General features: G+C 46.9%; 1 protein-coding gene across 1 annotated transcript in view; it reads right to left on the reverse strand.

The window, feature by feature from the left end:
- Positions 1 to 18,728, reverse strand: part of pcsk5b (proprotein convertase subtilisin/kexin type 5b) — a 38,375-nt gene that overhangs the window by 1,365 nt on the left and 18,282 nt on the right. The window contains exons 14-37 of the mRNA XM_076271305.1: positions 18,430 to 18,558; positions 16,654 to 16,756; positions 16,305 to 16,498; positions 15,984 to 16,068; positions 15,331 to 15,434; positions 14,360 to 14,498; positions 13,938 to 14,053; positions 9,006 to 9,108; positions 8,651 to 8,787; positions 8,039 to 8,248; positions 6,651 to 6,719; positions 6,481 to 6,523; positions 5,865 to 6,007; positions 5,273 to 5,577; positions 5,039 to 5,231; positions 4,754 to 4,949; positions 3,821 to 4,032; positions 3,230 to 3,472; positions 2,674 to 2,907; positions 2,187 to 2,364; positions 1,768 to 1,970; positions 1,282 to 1,382; positions 883 to 1,090; positions 1 to 661 (exon numbers count right to left, since the gene is read on the reverse strand). The exon at positions 1 to 661 is cut by the window's left edge and continues 1,365 nt beyond it. Of these exons, the coding sequence (XP_076127420.1) occupies positions 231 to 661; positions 883 to 1,090; positions 1,282 to 1,382; positions 1,768 to 1,970; positions 2,187 to 2,364; positions 2,674 to 2,907; positions 3,230 to 3,472; positions 3,821 to 4,032; positions 4,754 to 4,949; positions 5,039 to 5,231; positions 5,273 to 5,577; positions 5,865 to 6,007; positions 6,481 to 6,523; positions 6,651 to 6,719; positions 8,039 to 8,248; positions 8,651 to 8,787; positions 9,006 to 9,108; positions 13,938 to 14,053; positions 14,360 to 14,498; positions 15,331 to 15,434; positions 15,984 to 16,068; positions 16,305 to 16,498; positions 16,654 to 16,756; positions 18,430 to 18,558 (4,079 nt within the window). The 3' untranslated portion in view covers positions 1 to 230. The remainder of the gene's footprint in view (positions 662 to 882; positions 1,091 to 1,281; positions 1,383 to 1,767; positions 1,971 to 2,186; positions 2,365 to 2,673; positions 2,908 to 3,229; positions 3,473 to 3,820; positions 4,033 to 4,753; positions 4,950 to 5,038; positions 5,232 to 5,272; positions 5,578 to 5,864; positions 6,008 to 6,480; positions 6,524 to 6,650; positions 6,720 to 8,038; positions 8,249 to 8,650; positions 8,788 to 9,005; positions 9,109 to 13,937; positions 14,054 to 14,359; positions 14,499 to 15,330; positions 15,435 to 15,983; positions 16,069 to 16,304; positions 16,499 to 16,653; positions 16,757 to 18,429; positions 18,559 to 18,728) is intronic.

Here is an 18,728-nt window from a genome sequence, read left to right on the forward strand (position 1 = left end):
GTGCAGACAATGGATTGTATAGTGGAAGAACAGCTCCCTCTGTAGGTGAAAAGCAGAACTCACAGATTGACATCTGTGTGTAGCCTACCTTTTTGGAGTTTATTTAGTATTAGATAGATAGATAGATACTTTATTCATCCCCAGGGGAAATTCACTATGGCATGAATTTTGAATGGTGAACGGTGCATTTTTATATTATTATATCAGTGTAAGCGTGTGGGTGTGTGCAATCATGTCTCTGTGTTTGCGCTAATGCCCGTCATGGTGTAACCCTCGTCATCGTATTCCAGCTCAGGTTCATCATCATGTTCATCTAGCAGGCCGTACTTAAACTTGCGATACATCGTGCCATCTTGCCCCATGTACACAATGTCACAATCCTCCTCCTCTTCGTCATCCTCATCGTCATCTGGACCGTCCCGGAAGTTCATCATGGAGTCTGGGGGCAAAGGCGTGGCCTGAAGGGACACTTTCTCGTAGCCGCGCAGGAACACCATGGGGGCGCGCGGCGAGGTGGCGCGCATCCACAGGACGAGGAACACCGTCAGCCCCACGGCCACCGCCAGCAGCACCAGCGTGGCCACCACGCCCCCCAGCGCCTCGCCCACCTCCTGCTCCGTCGGCTTCACGAAGCGGAAGTTCACTCCCAGGACACAGCCGTCTGAAAGCACGCACACGCACACGCACACACACACACACACACACACATGCACACACACACACACACACACACACACACACACACACACACACACACACACAAGGTCAGGATTAGTTGCATGGCTAGACGCGTACTTCAAAGGGCTTAGTGAACTCAAAGCTAAATAAACTGGAGACGCTAGGCGTGGCCCCTGTGACGGTTGCCGTGGCGAGGAAGCCTACCGTCTAACTCCTGGCACTCGCAGCACTCCCAGGGGATGGGGGCGCCGTCCCTGCGCTGACCCTCCCCGCAGCAGCTGAGGCAGCGGCCGTCTATGGCCAGGCGCTGGAGAGCCGGGCACTGCGTGCAGTTAGCGGGGCCAGCACCCTTACACTCCGTACAGCTCGGGTGACACGCCTCACACTTCACATCTGAGTCCTGTGGCACAGACTGAGAGACAGAGGAGACAGATATGCAGACAGGCAGACAGACAGGCAGACAGACACACAGACAGGACACAGTTAGACAGGTAGCATTGGGACCGAGAGAGAGGTATGGGGGTGCAGAGGAAGGTTTCAGAGGGGGGTTAAGGGGCAGGAGAAGGTAGAGGACAGGGCAGGGAGTAAGGAGGGGGGCATTACCAGTGTGGAGGGGTAGTAGCCAGCCAGGCAGGGAGAGCTGCAAATCCCGCCCATAGAGTGGAACCCAGCATAGCAGGAAGTGCACATGATTGGCCCTGAGTCTACAGACACAGAGAAGTCAATATTACACTTTATTATCTATGTAATCTATGTAATGGGGTTACAGACATCAAGATGCTCACTTGTGTGTGTGTGTGTGTGTGTGTGTGTATGTGCGTGTGTGTGTGTGTGCGTGTGTGTGCGTGTGTGTGCATGTGTGCGTCTGCTGGATGTCCTGGAGGATAGAATAGCGACATTGTCAGGTGTGTGTGTCTGTGTGTGGCACCCTTTTACAAAGGATTTTCAGATCAGCAGTCAATCAAATTGATCCATTAAATGTGTGTGAGTGTGTGTGTGTGTGGTCTACAGATTTCTGGACTCCAAAAGAAAGCCAAAATCTAGCAAAACACTGTGTTAATATTTGCTGTCTTTCAGAGAGCGTCTCACCAAGGCAGGTCTTGCAGGTGGCGTGGCAGTGCTGGCAGGTGTGATCTCGCGTCTTGGGATAGTACTGGTCAGGGCAGGTGTAGAGGCACTGCGCGTCCAGCAGGAAGTAGCCATCTTTGCAGCTGGTGCAGTAGGAGCCATGACCCCAGCACGTCTCACACGAGTGATCGCAGCGCCAGCACGTCGCGTTGCTGCCATAGTAACTGAGACAAAAGGGTTAGAGAGCAACTGGTCAGTCCTCAGTCAATCCACCGCTCTAACTCGGCTAAGAACCCAGTTTGGATGCCTGTATATCTACAACATAACTTATTGGTGTGTGTGTTTGTATGTGTGTGTGTGTGTGTGTGTGTGTGTGTGTGTGTGTGTGTGTGTGTGTGTGTGTGTGTGTGAGAGAGAGAGAGAGAGTGCGTGTGCGTTACCCAGAGACACAGTTGGAGACACAAGTGTTTCCGAGCTGGAAAAGACTCTCTCGGCAGCTCAGGCACTCCGTGCTGTGACGACCGCTGCATGAGCGGCAGGTGACATGACACCGCTCACACTGGCGAGTATCATCGTCACCATAGTAACCATCAGGACACTGCGTCATACAGGTGTGGTCTACAGGGAGACAAAAATGGCAGCGTGTGTGTGTGTGACAGCCGAACAATTAACAACACATGGTTCTATATCAGCTATCACAAGGAGTATTTGGAAAAGAAGCTATTGCCTTCGTCCATAATTGCAGAATGTCTCCAAATAATATCTGGTACTTGGTTTTTGACTATTTATCTTACATTTGAATCCAAATATGTGTGTGTGTGTGTGTGTGTGTGTGTGTGTGTGTGTGTGTGTGTGTGTGTGTGTGTGTGTGTGTGTGTGTGTGTGTGTGTGTGTGTGTGTGTGTGTGTGAGTGTGTGTGTTACTCACTGAGGAGGTAGCTGTCGGGCCTGCAGGAGAGGCAGTGTGTGGCCTTGCCTCCAGTGCAGTGCTGGCAAGTGGGGTGGCAGGGTTGGCACTGGCCACTTGCATCAGGGTAGTAGTGGGATGGGCACATGTTCACCACCATGCAGTGTCCTGTGGCGTCCAGCTCCATGCCCTCCTCACAGGTCTCACACGATGTGGGCAGTGGACCCCCGCACGTCAGACACGTTCTGTCACAATCTGCCATGCAAACACACCCACTCAGAACACAGCCACAGCCAATGGCAGTCTAGACGCTCCTTTATGTGTGTGTACACCCCTTTGTGGATGGACACTTAATGTCATCTGATTAAAAAAAACAATGCAACTGATCTCAGCTGGTATTCTGTCTATAATGGAGTGGAATGGAAATTTGTGTAAGTGACCCCAAACTTTTGACTGGAAGTGTAGCTGTATTCTGGTGTCAATACTGGATCATTTTTGTCCCTAATGAACATTTGGACTCCCTCATGTGTTGCTTTAAGTGAGTGCCTATGGTGTGGAAGCCTGTGTCCATCCATACCCCTGCACTCGGCCCTCTGCTTGTCATGGTACGCGTGACTCGGGCAGGCGAGCAGACATTTCCCACGATAGCGCAGCGCTCGGCTACGGCTACACTTCACGCAGTCGTCTTCGTCAGGGCCGTCACAGGCTGCACAGTCGGAGTGACACTTCTCACAGGCACGAGTGGACAAGCTCTCATAGAAACCCTCAGGACACTCCACTACACACTCGTCCTTGTGCAGGAAATAGTACTGTTCACAGTCTGGGGGAGAGGGAGAGAAGAAAAACAGACAGACCAGTGAAGAAAGTGGGAGACAAAGACAGGAGGAAGGATGGGTAGAAAGAGAGTGATGAAAGAGAACAGACAGAGAGAAAGTGACAGAAAAAAGAGAAAGTCAATACTCAATGTATGGTTGAGCATGTGTGTTTCTACTTTTAGGGGGTGTGTATAACCTTATATTTGTACATGTATAATATACATGTACAAATGTAAGGTTATACACAAAAAACATATTATGTGATGGTGTTTCTATTGGTTAGTTTATGTGTATAGACACAGTGTGTGTGTGTGTGTGTGTGTGTGTGTGTGTGTGTGTGTGTGTCTTCTCACCAGAGCAGCGGCCGTTTGCGTGGCAGTCGGAGCAGCCGCTGGGGCAGCGCACACATTCCCCCTCTTTAGGCCGATAGCGCTGGGGGCAGTGACCCACACAAGAGTGGCCGTGCAGCAGGTACTGTTCCATGCAGCGCACACACATCTGTGGCCCCTCACACGTCTCACAGTGGGGGTCACAGGACACACACACTCCCCCCTCTGGGTAACCACTGCAGAAAGGACAAACACACACACACACACACACACACACACACACACACACACACACACACACACACACACACACACACACACACACACACACACACACACAAAGAGCAGTTAGGAAGTGTGGATAGGCGTGAGTATTGATAAAGGATGACACTGAGGGTCTGTGTGTGGTATTTAATGGACAGAATGGCCTCTGGACTATGACAGCCATTCATTTATTACAAACACATTAGCACGTCCACAAAACACTGAGAGCACATTTCGTGCACAGAAATTGAGGATTCATGTTGTGTACACATCAACAGTAATTCTGTCCACGTTATATAGGCATCCCGAGCCATCAAATTCTGTCCACATAACACAAAGTTGTAATACAGAAATCATGATGTACATGAATGGTTTGATATATTTCATGAGTCAGCATGTTATGGAAGGAATTCCATCCACCAAAGCAAAAGCTGTTTGCACTTTCATAGACATCATCCATAGACAGTACAGAATTTCACTGCAGTACAAAAGGAATTATTTCCTATATTACTGACATTATGATGCACATAAACAAGAGAACTTTGGTCCATACATTGTGGGAGTCAGCAGAAAACAAAATGTGTGTGTGTGTGTGTGTGTGTGTGTGTGTGTGTGTGTGTGTGTGTGTGTGCGTGCGTGTGTGTGATTAGATTAGATTAGATTCAACTTTATTGTGTGGTAAGTGCATCTGACCTCTGACACTCGGGCACACAGCGGCCATCTTTGAGGTAGAGCTGGACAGGTGTGGACTGGCAGAGCTGGCAGCTCTGTGCGTTTTCACACTGCACACACCCCGACACACACTCCTCACAGCGCCGCGACGACCCGTTCCCAAAGCTCCTTGCCGGACAATGCCTCACACACCGCTGATCCGGAGCGAGGAAGCGACCTACACACACACGCACACACACACACATGTATAAGAGAAGATCGACACACAGACACGCTAACTGAAGAGAGGAGGTCAATATACAGTACCTGAGTCGCAGGTGTCACACTGATTGTCCTTTGGGCCAGAGCAGGTGCCACAGTCAGAAGAGCATGACAAACACTCCTCCTTTTCTGAAATCACACACACACACACACACACACACACACACACACACACACACACACACACACACACACACACACACACACACACACACACACACACACACACACACACACAGATAGAACCATACACAAATCCACACACTCATCCTAGTAGATAGAAACAGACAGATGCAACCACACACAACCAAACACAAGGAGGAAACAGAGGAGACAATGTGCATTCCTAAGCTCTGTGTGAGTGTGTGGGGCAGTACCACTGAGGAATTGATCCTGCCGGCAGGTGCTTCTCAGATTAGTGTGGACACACTGCCCATTCTCCAGCTTCAGTCCATCTTCGCACGAGTCACAGTCGTCATGGGCAGGGCCCTTACAGGTGCGGCATCCATGGTGACAGTCCACACACTCGCGGCGCTCCGCGTCACCATAGAGACCCTCTGCACACTCCTTCACACACTTGTCATCTGGGAGGACGGCATCCCCATCGGTATCAGACACAGACATGTGGTCACAGGTTAGCCGTACGCACAACAAGAAAACACACACACAGGCACACACACACACACACAGAAATCTACACTGAACTTACACATGATATATACAGGGAGACACAAAAACGCAAACAGAAACACACATACTGTATGTACAGAGTTAGGAAACTATCTTGGTTAAGATCCTTGGAAAAAACATCATATTAAAAAAAAACTCCAATACACAAATGCATGCTAACAGAGATAAACTGTTTTTTTACCTGACAGGTAGTAGTCATCCTCGCACCAGTAGCACTGGGACTCGTCACAGATGCGGCAGTGATGCTCACACATCTCACACACTCCTGTGCTGTTCACTCCAAACGTCCCATCAGGGCAGTGCCTGTGGCACATTACCCCGTACCTGACCACAACAGTGGACGCATGATCATCATACCAGACCAATTACCTGACCAATGGCAGAGCAAACATCCTATTCTATATTCTATTCTGCAGCTGAGCTTTTATTTTGATATGAAATTGTGCATTCATAATTAGCTTCACTCTGATTGGCCAACATCTTTAAGCATCTTCCAGGTGTATTGCTAGATTCCTAACAAGGGAGAGAGTGATGTGATGTGGAAATTACGCTTTTCTAATTGGCCTGTGCTCTATGACTGTTTCTAATTGGCCTGTGCTCTATGACTGTTTCTAATTGGCCTGTGCTCTACGACTGTTTCTAATTGGCCTGTGCTCTATGACTGTTTCTTGCTATGGCCATTACAAGTACAGTACGGAAGTCAAAAAGGCTGGTACATCCCCTAGTCAGACACACATATCTTATTTCAAAGCCGACACAAATACTTTAAAGTAACCACAGAAGACTGTGTGACTCACTGGTAGTAGTCAGGGTAGCAGGTGTTGCAGTGGAACCGATTAACTGCAATAGACAGGGAGTCATTAGTGGTGTCTGCCTCTGGTGTCTGCCTCAGTGTGAATTGTGTGTGTGTGTGTGTGTGTGTGTGTGTGTGTGTGTGTGTGTATTGTCATGTTTTTGAAGAACGTACTTGTTAAGCAGCTCTTACAGCCCTCCTCACAGGTCACACACTCCTCATGGTCATCATCCTCCATCTCGCCTGCACCACACACACACACACACACACACACACACACACACACACACACACACACACACACACACACACACACACACACACACACACACACACACACACACATTTTGAAGGGAATAGTTGAAACCAGAAGTTTACATACCCTTAGCATACCCATGCTAAAGTTGACTAAAAAGAGAAATAAAAAATAATCGGTTAGCCTATTAGCTGGTGTGATTTGCATTGAGCTCAATGCAAACTGAAATAAAACCATGCCAATCTCTAGGTATGGTGAAGGGTATGCGATGATGTGGGGCTATTTTAATTCCAAAGGCCAAGGGAACTTTATCAGGATGCATAGTATCCTGGATCAATGAAAAAAACTGTCTTTTAAAAATAAAAATCTGCCTGCCTCTATGGGAATTTAACATAGGGGTATGTATACTTATGAGCACCTGTATTTTAAGGAAGAACATTTATTTATTTACAATACATTATTCATTCACACAGAAAATTGGTGTCCTTAAAGGTTGGATTTTTCCTCATTTTTTCAATTAACCCATTTACTCCTAAAATGCCTGCTAAAAATGCCTATAGAATCCTATGGCATTCTAGACTAAATAACCTTATTTCCTGAGGGTTTTCTGAAAACATACTAAAAATGTTCAACGTCTACCAAAATGTAATATCTAAGCCTCTGTAGCACCTAGAAACATGAAATAAAAAGCATGCTGCGCTACGCAGCATCCAGCGGGAGGGTCAATGTTGTGCTACGCAGCATCCAGCGGGAGGGTCAATGTTGCGTCATGCAGCATCCAGCGCGAATGGGTTAAGGCATTGAGATCAATTTCCAAAAGATGATTTTTTATTCCTCTTTTTAGTCAACTTTAGCATGTGTATGCTAAGGGTATGTAAACTTCTGGTTTCAACTGTATATACAGCTCTAGAAAATGAAGAGATCACTGCACATTTCTCTGTCATCATACAGTTGCTGAGCGATGGTCATATTCAAAATGAATAGACCACTGCATTTGAATATGACCGTCATCAGAAAAATGTGCAGTCGTCTCTTCATTTCTCCCAGAGCTGTATTGTATATATTTGAGTGAGACAAAATAGTATGCTGTATGTTATTACCATAGACAGTCATCATGGTATAAATGAAATATATTTCTCTCTAAACCAGGTCTGACTGTTCTGTCTCCATCAGTCACGTTCTCCTCTCTCAGCCCTGTTGTTTGCACTCTCACACAACCTACTGTCTCATCCCCTCTGTTTGCCCCTGTTCCATCGAGGGTTTTTTGTGCTTTTGTTTAGTGGGTGCGGTTATGCGCAGGCCTCACCCTCCCCGCAGCTGAGCGGTAGGCACTCTCCGTCCTTGGGGTAGAAGCCAGGGCTGCAGTGGACACACGTCTCAGCGGACGCGCACACGCGACAGTGCTCCGGGCACGCCTTGCACTCACTGCGTGTCAGGAAGTGGTACGGGAAGTGGCCCTCGGGACATGAGTCACGGCACTGCCCCTCGAACAAATACCGGGCCACCCCAGAGCTATCTGCAAAGGGACGAAAGAGCAGGAGAGAGAGGGAGAGAGAGAGAGAGAGAGAGAGAGAGGGAGAGAGAGAGAGAGAGAGAGAGAGATGGAAAGCAGGAGGGAGAGGAAGACAAAAAATACAGAGAAGGAAAGGGATGCAAGCCAGAGAGAAAGACAGAGGGGTGGGGCGAGAGAGCAAGAAAGAAAGTCAGTGGAGTCCAAAGTCAGAGGAGACAGAAGATGCAGAGTGGACAAGGGCCAAGAGGGAATGGAAGTGTCGTGTCAAAGAAAGATGCAGCAAGAGGGAGGAGAAAGAGAGGAAGGGGAAACAAATAGAAAGAAGAAAAAAGAGAATTCTGATTAAGATGCTGAGTCCAGTGCTTCATGTGCAATGTACCGACTCTCAGTGGCTGGACAGGTCACCTGTGTAGCAGCTGGTGCAGTTGGTGGGGCCATCGTCCGAGCACTCGTGGCACGTGTGGTGGCACAAGCGGCAATGCCCCCCCATTGCATACTTGCCAGAATCACAGCGAAATACACACCGTCCATTATCGTACAGCCTGCAGATATCAACGCAAACACAAGGAAAAATACACGACAGAGTCAAGGACAAGCACGCAAAACAAGCAAAACATGAATTACACACCTGTGATGACCAATCACAGTCACAGGCTAGTAGAGCATTCCAGCCCATTCTCCATCCAAATGAAGTGACCCGTGAGTGGAGTGGAGTGGAGTGGAGTGGAGCGGAGTGGAGTGTGCAAACTCAGACACGTACCGCAGGCGGGAACAGCGCATGCAGTCCTCAGGCTCCGGTCCAGTGCACGTTTCACAGCTAAAATCACAATGATGGCACTGCTCATGTCTACTGTAGTACTGTCCTGAGAAAGGAACGAACACACACACACACACACACACACACACACACACACATGTGAGTTGCCCCTGCAGCACCTGCAATGGCCAAACTATATTGTTAAGTGAGCATGCAGCCATGAAGAGTGAGCCCATGTCAAAGCCCTGGTGAGTGGTGTGGCAGCAGCAGCAGTGTTGAGTGGAGGGGTGATACTGAGGGGTGCAGGAGGGTTAGAAGGATTGGTGAGGGTGGACGCTTGGGAGGTGAGACTCGCGCTCTAAGATGCCAAGGCAGATGAAGTCAGGCCAGAGAAGCTGAGCTTTACTAGATATGGGTTAGTTGGCAGCTAAGCAATGTTTCATACACACACACACACAACAGTGGTTATCATGAAAAAAGCAGTTAAGTGTGAGTTCATGTCATGTTCATTAAGAATGCCAGCAAAAAAAAAAAAGAATATAGCTTTTGTTACTTGGTTAGTATGCCAATGTAAACACAAACCACTCCTTCACTGTCATGGTGGAGTAAACCCCCTACCCCAGGACCTCACTGACCAGGAGACAGGGAGCTCGCAGTGAGCAGAGGCCTGCAGTAACACACACAGCTAGTGGATGCTTTATCAACATTTCATCTTAGTTGTACTTTACAATGACAGCACACGTCCAGAGGCACATCTCAAGGTTTTATGTTGATCCTTTTAAAGGCATACTTAGTGCATTTCTGAATTCTTTTACAAGTGAACAGCACAATGTCTCCTTTGTTTTTAAACAACAAGTCATCACACAAAGCATATTTAGTTAGCTGGCCTTTTATGATCACATCCTTGTTGAATTGAGAAAAGAGGATACTGAAACCTTACCTAGAATGATTGACAGAGGATCTGTGCTCTGGATACTGTTCATCCATCCATACAGAACAACAGGTCACAGCATATATCAACTATCAGGGATTACTAGTGTGCAAGTGAAGAGCAAGATTCAGAGGCTGATTATCTCTTTTTCTATGGAAGGGTCAACAGGTCAGCACTTTTTCGGTTTGTGCTAAGGTGGTATTCTGGGAGACATTTGCTTGTTTGAGGGAGCAATTTACCGACTTTCAATACACACTGTAATCATGCTGTTGAATATTTGAAAAGCTACCTCCACTTATGCAATACCATGTCTAGTTTGACTTGAGAAAATGACACATTTCCCTTGTTCTTCTCAGCACACCATTGTAATCTCCAAAACAGCAGATCTTTCAGTCAGTCAGATATGCACTCTTCACATCACACCAGCCTTCTCTTCCTCTGCATCTTTACTATTCATATTGTTGCTCCTTAGACCTTGGACAGACCTTGCTTAAGCTTTTCAGATGTGTGACCGTATGTCAGCTTTCCTCTAACCTTTGTGCCATTTCTCTTGCTTAAATGTGTCTTCCACACCAGCTCAGCTCTCTTCGTGTTCCTCTGCTCTTCCTTAGAATAGCAGGAATAGTTTCTTTACGTTCACCTTTCAAACAGCATTCTCCGTTTCTAGACAAATCCACATTCTGCATCATTCTGCAGCTTCTCATCACATTATGAACATCTCACCAACTGAGTGAACCGTATCCTTCTGAGGTGCTCCTGCAGGTGAGCTTCCTCTTCCTTGTATGATCTTCAGTGTAGTATCCTCTCTGTAGTTTAATCTACTGTCCCATTCTCAGAGACAGAAACTACACTCATGGGATAGACTGACAGGAGAGATCAGACACAAGTTGTTTGTATTTTCTTTTGTCAGGAATGAGTTTGTCTCAGTCAATTCCTCTTTACTTATTGAAGAGCGCAGCCACAATAAGGACATCAGGAAGTTTAGTGCTGCCTGATTGAAGAGCGCAAGCACTATAAGGATTTAGTGCTGCCCAAGAATGCAAATTCCTCAGACATCTTTGCAGCTCAATGCACACTGGGGGCTACACACACACCAGCACTCTGTTCACAAGCTAACACACAAACACACCTGCTGGACACACATCCCTTATCCCAACCACACCACAGCATGACAGGACAAAATAAACAGATGTGTGTTGCTCTGCATCATATCAATGCATCTCCACAGCCTTTGGATAAATCAGCATCAAACTCAACATTCACTTTGACCTAAACCCCACCATAGGGGAAATAAAGGACCCCACACCTGACAAATAAAAATCACTGGATTTAATTAATAAAAATAATCAAAACATTATCTACAGGACTTAGATAAATTAATGATTAGCATGTTTAATGAAAGCATAGGAATATAGATGCATTCATTATTGCATTATTACTTTACTACTCAATGCAACATTATGGGTGTGTTTGTTGTTTTGTTTGTTGTTTGTTTGTTTGTTTGTTTGTTTGTTTGTTTGTTTGTTTGTTTGTTTGTGTGTGTGTGCTGGGGGGGCTCTGGCTCTTGTTTGAGAGTGGGTGTAAGTAAGTGAGTGAGCACGAGTGAGTAGGAATGTGAGCGTGTGAGACAGAGAATAAGAGAGTGTGAGAGTGGGTGTGCGCAGGTCAGTGGCTGAGAGAGTGACCAGGGCGTGACCGAGTCTGTTGGCATGTGCAAGTGGATCTGGGAGTGAACATGTATTTGCATGCGAGTGCCTTTGTGTGTGCATGTGCCCATTTGTGTACGAGAGCATGAGCGTGTGCCCACAGCATGTGTGTGCCCACAGGAGAGTGAAGTCAGACCAGATGCTGCTGTGTGTTAACCCGTGTACGTGTGTGTGTGTGCGTGTATATGTGTATGTAGAAGTCTGAAATGCAACAAAGCACTGGTGCACGAGCGTGTGAGGAAGTGAATGGTTGTGATCAAGTGAACATGGACAAGTGTGTGTGTGTGTGTGTGTGTGTGTGTGTGTGTGTGTGTGTGTGAGCGAGTGGAAACAAGTGTGCTTGTGTGTGAGCATGTGCACGTGTGCGAACAGAGATGTCCCTATGCAGATAGGAGACCAGATAATCTTGTTTATTTACACGTTGCTGAGGGCTCATGAACGGTCTAAGAACAAAAACACACAGTCATACATGCACGCACACACGCGCACACACACTCAGACACTCTCACTCGCACACACACACACACACACATACACACACACACACACACACAGACAGTGGACTCCTGTGACAGGAGAGAGCAGACAGGTGATTTGGCATCCATGCTTTGGTCATAAATACTGACACGTGGTTCACTTTTATTCAGGCAGTGCTGATGCTCCGCTACAGAAGGTAGGTGTGTTGTTGTTGTGGCGCCGCCGGCGGAGACGCAGTCCCGTGCTTGGCGTGGGCGGGCGGGCGGGTGGGATTGGCCGTGGTCTCAAGAAAGGGGCAGGGGCATTAACCGCCCCTCCCTCCTCCTCCTCCTCCTCCCCCCCTTCCCCTCTCTTTCCCCCTCGACCCCCCTCAGCCCTTTAAGGAACATGTTCTACAGCACAGCTGCTGCAGAACCTTTCGCTGGCACAGATTGTTCTTTTTCACCAGAACACAGAAGCTGCCCTCAGCCCACGACTCTTCATTTGCTTTCCAGAGGACAGGAGGAGGGAGGTGAAGAGAGGAGAGAGGAAGACCGCAAAGGGGGGATTGAAGGAAGAGAAAGAAGAGGAGATGGAGGGATGAGAGTGTCGAGATGGAAGCAGAATCAGGCGTTGGTTGGTTGGTTGGTTGGTTGGGTTCGATCCATCAGACAGACAGGCAGAGAGAAGGAGAGGGAGAGAGAAAGAGAGAGAACACACATTTAGAAAGTGACAATAATCAGAGAATCAAACACATTCCAACGGCATTGTGGGATTGTGGTCAAGTCCTGTCAGAAAGCCTGGGGGGTCACTCCCCCAGAAGATCTGAGAGGCCACAGGAGGGGGTCTGTCACACACTCTTGACCAACTCTCAGCTGTTTGTATCAGTCCTGTGTGTTTGTATGTGTATGTGTTTCAATAAAGGCTTAGTGGTGGCCAGATGACTTCAGCACTTTATGCAAGACTCCGCCTGGGGAAGTATTGTCCGGTGTTTGGACATTCATCCTTTTCAGATTTGCCTTTACCTGCATCCTGGTCTAACTTGGGTTGGATGTGTATAGCTTTTCTTGTTTTTCTAAAAAGGCTGATCAACCTTCTAAAATCTATCCACAGTGGGACAAAATCACTTCTCATGTATGAGAAATCTGCTCAACTACTTTGAACTGTGAAATAAATAACTTCCCAAATGTCTGAATCAGAATAAACACAAGCTGATCCCATCAATATTTAGATGAAATTCCCAAAACCAGCTGTTTCTTCTCTGACACAGAGAGAGCTACATGCTTGGCTCTGTGAGACTACAAAACAACTGGGACCACGGTGTACAATCAAGTAGGAGTGGAACAGTGTCATTGTGCTTCAAGCCCTGGGAATAGGACTTCCCTCAGTCTTTTATTACACAAAACTGTGTGTGTGCGTGTGTGTGTGTGTGTGTGTGTGTGTGTGTGTGCACGTGCGTATGTGTGTGTGTGTGTGTGCACCTGTGCCTACACATGTGTAGTCTGATTGTTCCTGGGCCACAAGGTGAGTGAGTGACAGACAGCCATGTGTGGTAATGACATGCACATATTGTATTATTTATCAATCACAGAACAGAATGATTCAGTGTACAGAATGGGCAGGGCAGGGCAGGGCAGGGCAGGGCAGGGCAGGGCAGGGCAGGGCAGGGCAGGGCAGGGCAGATGGAAGAGAGAAGTGAAAGGGGAGAGAACAAAGGTGGGGAGAAGAAAAGGGTACACAAATCAGGAGGGAGGAGAGGAGGGAGGCCAGGAGAGAAGTAAAAGCAGAGATGGGGGGATGAGATGAACGGAGGAGAGGAGACAAGAGGAGGAATGGACTCACCATCTTTGCAGATAGTGCTGACCACACACACGCCATCCTCCAGGTTGTAGCCGTTCACACAGACGCTACAGTTGCGCTCGCCTGGCCCAGTGCACGAGAAACACGTGGAGTCACACCTGGGGAGGAGAGAGGGGTTCAGAGGGGGCAGGGAAACTTACTGTATGGCTATTTAGCAGGACATTTCATTCAAACTGACTCTCAACGGCAGGTTGGGGATTTAAACCTGGGTTAAGCGACTGTCCGGCGGTGCGAGTACCACGTACTGCTCCACTCCGCCCACCATGTGAATGCTAGTCACTGGCCACAGTCAATGTGAATGCTAGTCACGGCCACAGTCAATGTGAATGCTAGTCACTGGCCACAGTCATATGTGTCCCTCTACCTGCACTCCTATTCACACAGATGAACACACACACACTCACTTGCGGCACGATTTTTGGATGTCTCCATTCTCGCCCTTCTGCTCGGACATGTAGTAACCAACACTGCAGCTGGACACACACCTCCAGTCCTCAAGGTAGTAGCCCTCTGCACATTCATGACACGCCTCCATTCCTGTACCTACACACACACACACACACACACACACACACACAATTAAAATGTGATCCCACATAAACATACTTCAAAGTCATGAGTAACATGGAAAATCTCTTCAACTCCTCCCACACATAGGGCAGCCGTGGTTAGGGCTTCGGCCTTGTAACCGAAGGGTTGCCGGTTCAATCCCTGACCAGTGGGAAAAATGTGGGCGGGGGAAGTGGTTGAGCACTGCTCTCCCATGCCCACATCCACGGCTGAAGTGCCCTTGAGCAAGGCACCTAACCCCTTACTGCTCCCCGAGCGCCACTGTAGCAAGGCAGCTCACTCCTCTGGGTTAGTGTGTGCTTCACCTCACTGTGTGCTCTGAGTGTTTCACTAATTCACGGATGGGATAAATGCAGAGACCACATTTCCCTCATAGGATCAAAGGAGTATCTATACTTATGCACACAAACAAAGTAGAAATGTGGAATCATAACCATTAGAGGTGATGAAAAGGCATCTTTTGGCACACATGTGCACCCAAAGAGGGCCCAGTGGCGCAGCGTGTGAGCAAACAGCCTTGTTTATGACAGCTGAGAGAATTTCAGGGACACTGTCCACAAGGGTCGGCAGGGCGGAGGAGCACAAACGCACTCGTCTAGCAACGAGGCTGCCAAGGAGGAACACTTAAACCATGACCACACCAACAGCCTGATGCAAGCAAATGGGAGTGGAGTGTGTGTGTGTGTGTGTGTGTGTGTTTGTGACCGAGACACACAGAGATCATGTGTGTTTATGGCTTTATATGTGTGTGTATATTTGTTTGTTTGTATATGTGTGTGTATATTTGTGTTTGTATATGTCTTACCAGCACATGTTGCACACGCAGAGTGGCATGGCTCGCACGCTCGTCTGTGCCCGTTATAGTAGGTGCCCGGCTCACATGCCAGCTGACAACGGGTGTCCTGCAGACTACACAAAAATAAACAAAAACAAACAAAGAAAACCATGAGGACGAGAAAAGAGAAATATAGAAACATATGAGACAAGGGGATGGAATGAGGAGAGGGAGAAAGAGAAGGAATAGGAGAGGGAGAGAGTGAAAAGATGGAAAAAGAGGACAAGAAAGACAGAGAGGAAGTGTGGAGAGGAAGAAAGAGAAGAAAGAATGCAGAGGATGACTGACAAAAAGCGTATGATCTCAGAGTCTGACTACTCATGATGCATTCTAAAGACTTCTGCAGATGTTTCACACAAGGACGGGAATGTCCGAGAAATCTGTGTGTGTCTCTGAAGCAATGGCGCATGGTATGTGTGTATGAATGACTGAGTGCATCTGTGTATGCAGTGTTAAACAGTGTACTCAACTGGATAATACATTTATGTGCAGTGCCCAATGTAAACAAATGCTTGTGTGTTGAAATAATCAGACAGTGTTTACCAGTGGTGTGTGTGTGTGTGTGTGTGTGTGTGTGTGTGTGTGTGTGTGTGTGTGTGTGCGTGCGCATGTGCACGTGTTACCTAAGACCAGGCTTGCACTCAGTGCAGATGTTTGCAGTTGTGCACTTCTTGCAGTTCTCTTGACATTTTCGGCACTTCTTTGAGTCTGACACATGAAATACAAATACACACATTAGAAATAAGACCACTCATACAACCTCATCATCTAGATCAATGCATATTACAATACAATCAGCAATCCACACACACACACACACACACACCTGGATGTAGCATAATGTTTTACAATAAACACAAAATTCTACAATTTGTAATAAAAAAAAAAACAGTACTGTATACATATCCAAATGTGGATGTGTGTGACGGAGTGATGCTATATACCCTGGTCCAGATAAAAGCCATCAGGACAGGAGGGCACACAGGTCTGGGCTCCCTCTTTCAGGTAGAAGCCTTGTCTGCAGGAGCTGCACTGGTCACTGCGGCCGCCCACGCAGGACTCGCACAGGGCCGAGCACTTTTTGCAGCGTTGACGGTCATCAGGGAAGAAGCCCGGTGGACATTCCGACACACATGTCCTGCGGCAGGACACGGGTCATTACACGACTTTTAAGCAAAACTCCATATGCAGTAGGCCAGTTATATGTAATGATTCAGCTAGAACTTTGTCATCGGTTTCAGAGCTAAGGTTTAAAAAACAGGGGTGGGCTCTCAATTCTGCATGCCAGCTAACCTGGTGTTGTTCTTGAACTTGAGGAAGTGGTGGAGGCAGTTAATACACTGCTGGGGACCAGGGCCTTCACAGCCACGCTCGTTGCACTCTGAGTCACAGGGACCTACACACACACACACACACACGCACACACATATATTACATTAATATTATAAGGGACAAATTTACCAGGAACGTACGTACATTTTCACTTAAAACATCTTGGAACAAAAAAAAAAAATCTTGAATCTGAACATTGAGTCATATGGAGGCAATCTTAAACTACGAGGAACACCTATTGTGCCATCTTAGGATGTTTTTATTCTTGAATAAAATGCAATTTTGAAAATAACTAATAGGAACTAATACGCTATTTGTCAGGCCCAGTCACACCTCATCTAAGTATAAGTATATATATACGTATAAGTATAAGTATATACTCTTTTGATCCCGTGAGGGAAATTTGGTCTCTGCATTTATCCCAATCCGTGAATTAGTGAAACACACTCAGCACACAGTGAGCACACAGTGAGGTGAAGCACACACTAATCCCGGTGCAGTGAGCTGCCTGCAACAACAGCGGCGCTCGGGGAACAGTGAGGGGTTAGGTGCCTTGCTCAAGGGCATTTCAGCCGTGCCTACTGGTCGGGGTCCGGTTACGAAGTCCGAAGCGCTAACCAGTAGGCCAGTTATATAAAATGTATGCATGTATGTATCTGTGAATTCTCTGTTTGTGCTGCTGGAACACTGTCATTTCCCTTTGGGGATGAATAAAGTTTATCTATCTATGTATCTATACAGGACTATGATGGGCCTGACATGACCGGGCCTGACGGTCAGTCAATTTAATGGCTATTTCTCTGCCTTTGACAAACCAGTTCGCATGTAAGCAAGGATTTTAGTGACCTTTTCAGACATATTTTAGATATACAATTCCATTGACCCTTTAGATTGTCCCCCTAAAAAATAGAATACAAAAAACCCCAAACAGTTTAAAATCAAATAATTTAATGAGGACTTACCCTTGATCAATTTCAGCATCACCTTGGTCACAGCCTTTGAGTCATAACTTTAAAGGCGTACTGCACATTGTTTATGTAGTGTTTTATGTAAACGTGACCAGGCATGACTTGGGGACAGTTGTAAATTCCCATTTATTTCTAGAATTTATGTTTAATTTCATGTTTTTAACACAATAAAAAAAACAATATCAGTCTTTATCACAACAAAACTGTGAAAAACATTGTTTTTTTTTCAGGATGTGTAATTTTCAAAAACTGTTTTTAATAAAGAACAAAAACATCTGAGAGCCTAATGAATTACATATCATTTTACATAACAACTCCTAGAAATCAATCGTCTAGTCAGTTTACAACAGTTTTGGATTATACAAGTTTCATTCATTGAAACAACCCCAGGACAGGAAATGTACTGTATGTACTGGTAGGAAGTCCCATAACCAGCGTGACAATCCACATCTTCACCACAGTCATGACTGTCATTATTTCAGCTGACATCAGCAAAACTACAGCCTTGGGAAGAACATGGCATTTATATGTGTGTGTGTGTGTGTGTGTGTGTGTGTGTGTGTGTGTGTGTGTGTGTGTGTGTGTGTATGTGTGAGTGTGAGAGAGAGAGAGAGAGAGGGAGAGAAAGGGAGAGCCTGAATATAAGATTAAATATACAGTGCTGAGTGACTTTGAATGAGGGCATACTAAGTGGCTTCATTCAAACCGCTCCTTTAGGAGCATCTGAGTTCAAAGTTCAACCAGGGCGCGTGACAATGTCACCACTGACCGTTGTACTCGTGGGTGTCATCGTCAGCAGGCTGCTCCACAGCGGAGACAGAACGGGGCTTGTCACTGCGTCCAGAGTACGGGTGCATAGAGGTGCCATACAGCACCAGAGACCACTCCTTTAGCTTCCCTACAAATGGGACACGGGAGAGAGAGAGGGACAGAAACAAAGAATATAGGAATTGGATGAGCTGATGTTTTTTGATAATGAAAGGTAGAGGAGAGAGAGAGAGACAGCTAGAGAGGGAGGGTGACCACAAGGTCAGTTGAGCAGGTAAGGAGAAGGAGTGTGAAGTGTGG

Source organism: Alosa pseudoharengus, unplaced genomic scaffold (assembly GCF_046254945.1).
Source record: "Alosa pseudoharengus isolate Yale_2024_CS ecotype anadromous, Long Island Sound unplaced genomic scaffold, YU_APseudo_1.1 YU_APseudo_1.1_scf_6, whole genome shotgun sequence".
Taxonomy (NCBI): Eukaryota; Metazoa; Chordata; class Actinopteri; order Clupeiformes; family Clupeidae; genus Alosa; species Alosa pseudoharengus.